Genomic DNA, 9,046 nt, shown 5'->3' with positions numbered 1-9,046 from the left:
GTCACATGTAGAGTTGTTTGTAAGTACTGATGATGATGATGATGATGATGATAATGAAGATTATGATGATGATGATAATGGAGATTATGATGATGATGATGATACAATATTAAAATACTTATACTCTTCTCTCTTGATGACCAGATGTGATTCAGATGAAGGAGACCTTTCACCTGAACCTGACAGGTGAGTTGAGAGTAGAGTAGAGTAGAGTAGAGTAGAGTAGAGTAGAGTAGAATACTTCCTGATATTCATAATTTACAATAGAACAATATGTATATGCAGCACTGTCATGATGAGGTAGCCCTGTCTGAGACGCTTTAACTCAAGTGTCGCCTTGGGACCCTGAGAACGTCCTCTTGGCCTAATGGTACTGTAGACGCCTTGTCTTCCCTGTAGGAGACCTGGGTTTGAACCCCTCTCATCACACATACATTTGTGGGGAACTTTTCGAACAGTATAGTTGACTCATTTTTCAGTAAATCACACGAATAATAATGACCTTTTACCAAGATAAAATTAATATAATGATGCATTCTGAAGAAAATGCTTGTAATAAGATAACTCTCTTCCGGTCAAGGCTTACACGCAGAATTTGAAGCCCTGCAAGTTCAGAACAGAAACATGAATGACAGTTACTTAAAGATGGAGAACAATCTAAAGGGTGAGTGGAAGCTTTTTTCATTGTGCCAATATCAATACTGGATATCAGATCTTCTTACATGTACATGTGGAGTGAATTTTTACAAACAAGTTATTGTTTCACAGACACACTGAAGAACTTAGAGGACCAGAAGCAGAGCAATGAAAACCTCTCAGATACGAAGGATAAGGAACTCTCTGGTGAGTTCCTTGTCCATTATGATTGTCAAATCATAATGGTCTCCAAGGAGTTGATCAAACAACTGAATATGTGAATGAATATTCTACCATTAATTGTAAAGTATCTACTCTTTGCCTTTCTCTCCCGAACAGACATGAAAACAAAACTTGAGGAAGAACAGAACAAATCCAGAACACTCTCTGAGAGAAAGACTGCTCTGGAGAGAGAGCTTTTAGGTAAGCTGTTACCATGGAACACACAAATACACGGCTCATCTTTAAAGGAAAACTTGGTTTTAAAAGTTGATCAGAACTCTTGGGCTTGGGCTCAGTGGAGATCAGTTGTTCTCAGCGCCTATTGATGAATTGTTTTGGTCTCTGAGGAGTTTATCCTCTTCAGCTGAATGCATGTGTAGTGAATTTATACAAACAAGTTATTGTTTCACAGACACATTGAAGAAAATGGAGGACCAGAAAAAGAGCTATGAAAACCTCTCAGATATGAAGGACAAGGAACTCACTGGTGAGTTTGGTCACCAAGTACATTCTGTACAAATTCAACCAAATATTCAATATAGCAATTCACCAAATCACTCGTGTGGTCATTTCTTACCTTTTTACAACAAGAAAAACAAGAAAAGGGCTTAAAGGAACACAGCAAACAGTCAACTCATAGATGCATATTGTTTTAACTGCTTGAATGTGTGTGATATGTACTAGATATCTACTTCTCTCCCAAACAGACGTAAAAACAAAACTTGTGGAAGAACAAAACAAATCCAGTGAACTCTCTGAGAGAAAGACTGCTCTGGAGAGAGAACTTTCAGGTGAGATCTTTCCGTAGGACAGAAACAGATACTGCTCAGTACTGCTAGGAATGACTGGTTGGAGTCCTACAAAATATCACAGCCTATCATGACTAAGTGTACTCATCATAAGAAGCCCTATACCTCTGTTTTCTGTTACAGAGACAAAGAAAACACATGACGAGCAGAAGAAGGAACTGTGTGTACTTATTAAAGATAAGGCTGACCTCACATGTCATCAACTAGCATCAGGTGAGCCTTATTCTGTGATACCACCCTGCCCCCTACTGGGCATCACTGGGTAGTGACACGAGACAGGGCTCAGACCCATTAAGATTCAGTAAAAGTCTCATAATAATGATGTCAATAGATGGAGAATAGGCCAATTAGATCAATTAGATGTAGAACAGGGAAAGTAAATCAGACTTGTAGCGTTGTCCTCCTCTGGTCGGCCAGTTCCAGTGTTCAGAGTTGATATACAATTAAAGGTGGTAAACTACATATATAAAACTATTGAAGGGACTTGTGTCCCACATTTCTAGTCCATCCATGTCCATGTTGCTCTCCTTGTTGGTCTCCAAGACAAATTAGAGAAACCATCAAAGAGAGCGTTGGACAAGCAATGGTACAGAGAGAGCACGGGCCACGCCCCTCTCTTTTGTAACCTTCAGGCAGGAAGTCCACCTGACAGTATGTCTGAGCAACACTGCCCTCTGGGGCTATGGGGTGTGTTGTCAGTTATGTAGTGTCTAGTCAATGCAATCTAATCAACCTAGACCTGGGGTTGTCACACTACACATCATTGATACAACAGCATTGTAAAGGCCCAGTATAAACTATGTATATGTCCTCCACAGTGGACGTCACTCTGGACCCTGATACAGCACATCCTCAGCTCATCCTGTCTGAAGATGGGAAACAAGTGAGAATGGGAGACAAACCACAGAATCTCCCTGACAACCCAAAGAGGTTTAGTAGGTATAGCAATGTCTTGGGGAAGGAGGGCTTCTCCTCAGGGAGATTCTACTATGAGGTTCAGGTGAAGGACAAGACTGGCTGGACATTAGGAGTGGCTAGAGAGCCCATCAACAGGAAGGGGGAGATTCAACTTAGGCCTGACAATGGGTACTGGACTATGTGGCTGAGGGATGGGGAGTACAAGGCTCTAGCAGGCCCTTCTGTCCTCCTCTCTCTCAGTCAGAAGCCCCAGAAGGTGGGGTTGTTTGTAGATTATGAGGGGGGTCAGGTCTCCTTTTATGATGTGGACAACAGGTCTCATATCTACTCCTTCACTGGCATCACCTTCACTGAGAAACTCTATCCATACTTCAGCCCTCATCTTAATGATGGTGGTAAGAACTCAGCCCCACTGGTCATCACTCCTGTCAATTAAACAGACTGAGTTATAATCTTTGTAGGATTTCATGTTTTTCAGATTTTTATTTTTCATTATTTTACTTTTTTACTTTTACTTATTTTTTCTTGATATGATATAGAGAAACCCTGTTTAAGTGATTCACAGAAACAGTATAGAACATATTGTGATGGTCATGTATTTTCACACAAAACTAAAAAGATGAAATGAGATGAGATGAGATGCTTCAATGCAAATGTCTGATATCTGATCCTCTCTCATTGAATGTAACTTACTTGATTGCTTATATGTTTATTATCATTGAATACAGGACAAAATGTTGATGTAAATTTGGTTGAATAAAGATGTTATTGCTGAAGTGGTTCGCTGAATCTCTTTGTTGACACACAGTAGATGATGCTCATAGAAAACATACTCATGTAATCACACTTGTAGATAAAACACAGACACACACACACACAACACTGTAGGAGGTAGGTAGCTTTATATGTACTCAAAGTATTACATTGCATGTGCACACACACACGCACACCCACGTGCACACTGTCACGGCTTTGCCTGGATCCTCCTCCGCTGTGTGTTAATTGTCTCCTGCAGGTGGAGTGGATGAAGGGCTAATTGGGGAAGTGATTACTTCCTGGTCTGGGAGCTTTAAGAAGGCTCTCCAAGCTGGCTGGGTCGCTCTCCGCTTTCTCCTCGCCTCCAGCACCAATCTGGTTTCTTTTGTTTATACACTACACCACACCACACACTGCTGACTGCGACGCGCCGAGCCCTCTGTGCACCCCGAGTCGGATTTATCCTGACAGCGGTCACGCGGTGTAATTACGTGCGTGCGTACGTAAATTACGTAGGCTACGTTAGGTAGCTGTCAGCTGTGCTGCCGGAGTTTCACTGGCTGTCATTAGCTACGATGGGGGATGGCTGCAGTCCGACCGCAGGTCCACAGCACGGTGGATATATAACCTCTACTTAGTTCCGGACGGCTTGTGCAAATGCTTGTTGATTTAGTTAAGGGACCTTAAATGTAAATGCCTGCGCAATTGCTGTACGTTAGCATCACACAGTGTGTGTCGTTGCCAAGCAGTTAACGTTGCAGAAAGCAGGGGATCTCTTATCCTTGTGTGCCATGGGGATAGTTATTTTGGAACAGCAGAACAAATCCCAAATTGTTCCCTTAAAATGCAATCCACTGAAAGCACTAAAAAGCATTTTCAATTTATTTCAACGAATCAAATGATCAATTATAAGAGGCGTCAACGCCTCGCCTCTCTCACCTCTGAGGACTCTGAGCAGTGAGGATGTCAAACGACACGGTCCACCACAATGTTACAGGCAAACATAAACAGAAGATCAAATGGACCAGGACGGGCATGGCCCCCCTACAGGTGCAAATTAATTTATATATATATAATACGTTTTTCTGGACTTTTTTTTGTTGTTGATATTCTGTGTCTATTTGTTAAAATAAAAGTACCATCAAAATTATAGACTGCTCATTTCTTTGTAATCGGGCAAACTAACAAAATCAGCAGGGGATCAAATAATTATTTCCCCCACTGTAGGTGTGTGGGTGTGTGGTTGTGTGTGTTTCTGCATGTGCGTGTGTGTGAGGTGTGAGATCAGTCAGTACATTTCTGCCAAAACCACATTGTAACCTGTTTCTGAGAACATGAGTGCTGGGTGGTTAAACCACATTAAATACCATGAATAGACTTCCTCTGGCCTGCTGTTTAGCCCTGTAGCGAAGCACAACTCTTTCTACCAGTCCTGTGTGTGTGTGTGTGTGTGTGTGTGTGTGTGTGTGTGTGTGTGTGTGTGTGTGTGTGTGTGTGTGTGTGTGTGTGTGCGCGTGTGTGTGTGTGTGTGTCCTGTCACCCCAGTCCAGTCACATGATCGTCACTGTGACAAGGCAGTATCTTACAGAAGTGTTGACCATATCAGGCGTGTCCAGCGTTGGTCTTTGGAGCGTTTCTCACATCTTCATGCCTACTCTGCATATGTGTGGTGAGCGTTGGTTAGCTAGGTCCCACTGTTGTCAAACCCTCGCCTCTCTCACCTCTGAGGACTCTGAGCAGTGAGGATGTCAAACGACACGGTCCACTACAATGTTGCAGGCAAACATAAACAGAAGATCAAATGGACCAGAGAGGACGGCCCCTCCACATGTGAGTGACTGGACCTTGTTACCTACTGGATAGAGGTTTAGTTACAGTACCTTAATGCATATTGTTCTTGTTAGGAGTAACCTCATAGTTACATAAAGCATTATTTCATTCATGTTACTGAAGTCTATTAGTTACTTTTGTTTTTGATGATAATGTGACAACAAGTAATAGTTGGTTTATAAGTGTTAAGTAATTGTAGCGGAGGTGGTTTGGAACCATGCTCACTTGATGAGTAACCTTGCCTGGAGACTGGTAAGGACAAGTGGCGTCTTCAGACTGGAAAGATGTCCTTTTGGTCTAGTGGTAGATGCTTGGGTTTGGCGTGCAGAGCTCCTAACTCCATTCCCACCATGTGTGTGTAAAGGCATTACCAAATAATTGGTAATCTGGAAAAGGTCTAGATTTGTGGTTTTCTGTCACAGAGCCTGGCTACATTCAGGGCCGGCTAGAAGCATAAATGAAATAGATGATCCCCCAAGGCCCTGCAACTTTCTAAGGGCCCCAAATGAAATAATCTATTTTGGATTATTGTCAAATTCATGATTCGGGACTCTTGCTTCGGCCTGCGTGAGCCGGTGGCGCCAGCGGAGAGTGACAGCTGACTAGCAGATAGAGATAATAATAATAATAATAATAATAATAATAATAATAATAATAATAATAATAACTCATTTATATAGCACTTTTCACCGCAGAGCGGTCTCAAAGTGCTTCAACAGAAAAGCAAAAGCAAAAAAAAAAAAAAAAAAAAAGTAAAAAAAATAATAATAATTTAAAAAAAAGCAGAGCAAAAAAAATAAAATTATTCAAATTAATAGGATTTAAAAACTGTGTGTGTGTGTATGCGTGCGTGTGCGCGTGTGTGTATGCACGCTGGACTGGCCATAGGATTTATTGAATAAATATGTTTTGAGTCTGGATTTAAAAACATTAATGGAATCAGCCTCCTTAATAAAAATGGGGAGGCCATTCCATAAAAGAGGAGCTCTAGAATAAAAAGCCCTACCTCCAACTGTTGTTTTGTTCACAGGCGGGACAACTAATAACCCCGCATCCCGTGACCGGAGGGCACGCGCCGGAGTATATGGCCGAAGCATATCGGACAAATACACCGGCGCCTGTCCATGTAGGGCTTTAAAAGTTAGAAGTAAAATTTTAAAATCAATTCTGGCCTCAATGGGAAGCCAATGTAAAATAAACAAAACAGGGGAAATGTGCTCGGTGCGTTTCGTTTTTGTAAGGATTCTGGCTGCCGCATTCTGAACGAGCTGGAGTCTCCTTAAAACATTTTTTGGGCAGCCTGAATAGACAGAGTTGCAGTAGTCCAACCTTGACGGGACAAATGCGTGAATCAATTTTTCAGCATCTTGTTGTTTAACATTTTTTCGAACTTTTGCTATATTTTTAAGATGGAAAAATGATGTTTTCGTCACCTTGTTTATTTGGGACTTAAAACTTAAATCTGAGTCTAAGACAACACCAAGACTTGTGACTTCAGGTTTGATCCAAGAAGACAGTTTCCCCAGGGAACTAGACGGCGTGTTTCTACGCAAGTTATTAAAAATTACTTCCCTTTTGTCTTTTGGGCCAACTAATAAGACTTCTGTTTTGTTCTCATTAAGTTTTAAAAAGTTTTTGTTCATCCATTGTTCTACTGCAGACAGACAGGCAGTCAAGGAGCACAAGGCAACTGAGTAGTTCGGCTCCATTGCGATATATAATTGTGTGTCGTCAGCGTAACTGTGAAAATTGACGTTATGATCCCTAATTATGTCACCTAACGGTAACATGTATATTGAAAAAAGCAGAGGACCAAGACAGCTTCCCTGTGCTTCCCTGTGCTTCCCTTGTGTCTATGCAGGGCTCCATTGTAAAAGAGACCTTGTTCTCAATGGGACTCCCTGCCAAAAATAAAGGTTCAAGAAAGAAGTTAATCGAGACAAAATAAAAAAAAAAAGAGAGAAATGTACTGTAGACGATTACAATTACTGTGCTAGATGTATCAGAACTAAACCGTTTTCTGGCTTTATGGTATAAAGACAATTGATAAATGATAAGCAAATGATAAGCAACACTTAACTGTAAACATAATTCCGATTGAACATACCCGAACTCGAATACGATATTAAGATGTGCACCAATATTGCGAGTTAAACAGTGCAGAATATCAACTTGTTTATATTACCAATATCAATTTAGTTTTGGGGAATTTCTGAGTTTTGTCACGAGCAACAGATCGGATGGAAGCGAGAGAGGGAGAGAGCGATCTGCAGAGAGCAGAGGGGAGGGGCTGGTCCCCCTCACACACTCACAGCATCGGGAGAGAAGCGATCTGTTCCTGTCGGTCAAATGTCAAAATAGTAGACCAAGTAAGGTAAACTAATAGTGTATGTGTTGCTGTTCATTCATTCACTCTACATTATGGATAAGTTTAATGAAGTTGCGTATTCGGATTTGCATGACAGATACAGATACTTGACGTGTTTTGGCTGAAGCGAGAGAGCGCAGTTTTTTCTCCCTCAGTTGCTGAGAGCAGAGGGGGAGGGGCTGGCCTCACTCACTACACACACACACACACACACACACACACACACACACACACACACACACACACACACACACACACACACACAGATACAGTAGAGTGGGGGGAATCGATCTCTTGTAATAAAGTTGGTAAAATTACTGAACAAAGGTTTTTTTTTTTCAGTTGAAAATCGCCAGGTTCAGCAAACGTTGCCCTATGTGTTTTCTAGCGAAGATGATGGATTGATGGATTCTCAATAATTTGCTTGATTCTATCACTCGATCATTCTATCTTAGTGTACAGTAAGCACTTATTTTAACCTTATAACAAGGATCGATTATTGGTCCGGTTCTTTTCACGATTTACATTAACAATATTGGATTTTCTGTAAATAATTGTAACCTGCATTTAAATGCCAATGACACTGTTTTATATGCAATTTTTGAAAAATGTGGCTGTTTTCCTGACAGTGTTTATAATGTTTTGTATTATGTATGGTTGTAAATTGTGTCTATGCAGGGCTCCATTGTAAAAGAGACCTTGTTCTCAATGGGACTCCCTGCCAAAAATAAAGGTTCAAGAAAGAAGTTAATCTAGACAAAATAAAAAAAAAAGACAGAGAAATGTACTGTAGACGATTACAATTACTGTGCTAGATGTATCAGAACTAAACCGTTTTCTGGCTTTATGGTATAAAGACAATTGATAAATGATGAGCAAATGATTAGCAACACTTAACTGTAAACATAATTCCGGTTGACGCCACGCTGAGGGTTGAACATTCCCAGGTACAGGTAGTGACCTCTCGGTACACCCCTACTAGCAGCAAAGCAGTTGATCAAGCAGACAGAGAGACAATTCAAAGCTGTACATCTAACGTTCCCCTCTATGACTTAGTCTTGTATTCATGTCAAAAAGAGGAACAAAGAATCCAATACCAGAAACAGATTTCCATTGTATTATTGCAAGAAACTTTAGCTTGCTTTAGCTTTGTATACAAGGCAAGACATGCTTTTAAAGTAAAATAATAAATAAATACTACATATTTTACAGCTCAACAAGCTTCCACATCAACCGTTAATGCCGTCATTCAACTTCAATGACTGACGCTGACTTGGTCTTAAAGTGGCAGTGACGTATTTTAGGAGACAGTTTTTTCATTAAGACTAGAATTGAATATGCTTTAGCAATCTGTTTAGGTAACACATGTTGGCAGATGTTTAGATCAGCATTTTTATTAAAGCCACAGTATGTAATTTCAAACAATGTATCGGCCTATCTCTTGATTTTGATGAATAGGCAATGAGTTATGAAGAGCATCATGAGATAATTACAACTTCTCACTTTT

The 9,046-nt window shown here is 40.7% G+C and overlaps 1 protein-coding gene across 1 annotated transcript; it reads left to right on the top strand.

Moving 5' to 3' along the window:
- The first annotated feature begins 1,041 nt into the window (after nucleotides 1-1,041).
- Nucleotides 1,042-3,248, top strand: LOC310802920 (zinc-binding protein A33-like). Its single transcript, XM_083667537.1, has 5 exons — nucleotides 1,042-1,059; nucleotides 1,271-1,345; nucleotides 1,566-1,649; nucleotides 1,791-1,880; nucleotides 2,486-3,248. The coding sequence occupies exons 2-5, from the start codon at nucleotides 1,285-1,287 to the stop codon at nucleotides 3,019-3,021; spliced, it is 771 nt and encodes a 256-aa protein (XP_083523663.1). The 5' UTR covers nucleotides 1,042-1,059; nucleotides 1,271-1,284; the 3' UTR covers nucleotides 3,022-3,248.
- The last annotated feature ends 5,798 nt before the right edge of the window (nucleotides 3,249-9,046 follow it).

The sequence above is a fragment of the Argentina silus genome (assembly GCF_951799395.1).
Source record: "Argentina silus genome assembly, chromosome: 1".
Lineage (NCBI taxonomy): Eukaryota > Metazoa > Chordata > Actinopteri > Argentiniformes > Argentinidae > Argentina > Argentina silus.
This window is presented reverse-complemented; position numbering and strand designations above follow the sequence as displayed.

What these genes read in the sequence shown, in the direction of transcription:
- LOC310802920 (XM_083667537.1), top strand. Translation starts at nt 1,285, where the DNA reads ATGGAGGACCAGAAAAAGAGCTATGAAAACCTCTCAGATATGAAGGAC. An exon ending in GAAGGACAAGGAACTCACTG is followed by an intron (nt 1,346 to 1,565) that starts GTGAGTTTGGTC and finishes TCTCCCAAACAG; the next exon opens with ACGTAAAAACAAAACTTGTG. An exon ending in ATGTCATCAACTAGCATCAG is followed by an intron (nt 1,881 to 2,485) that starts GTGAGCCTTATT and finishes TGTCCTCCACAG; the next exon opens with TGGACGTCACTCTGGACCCT.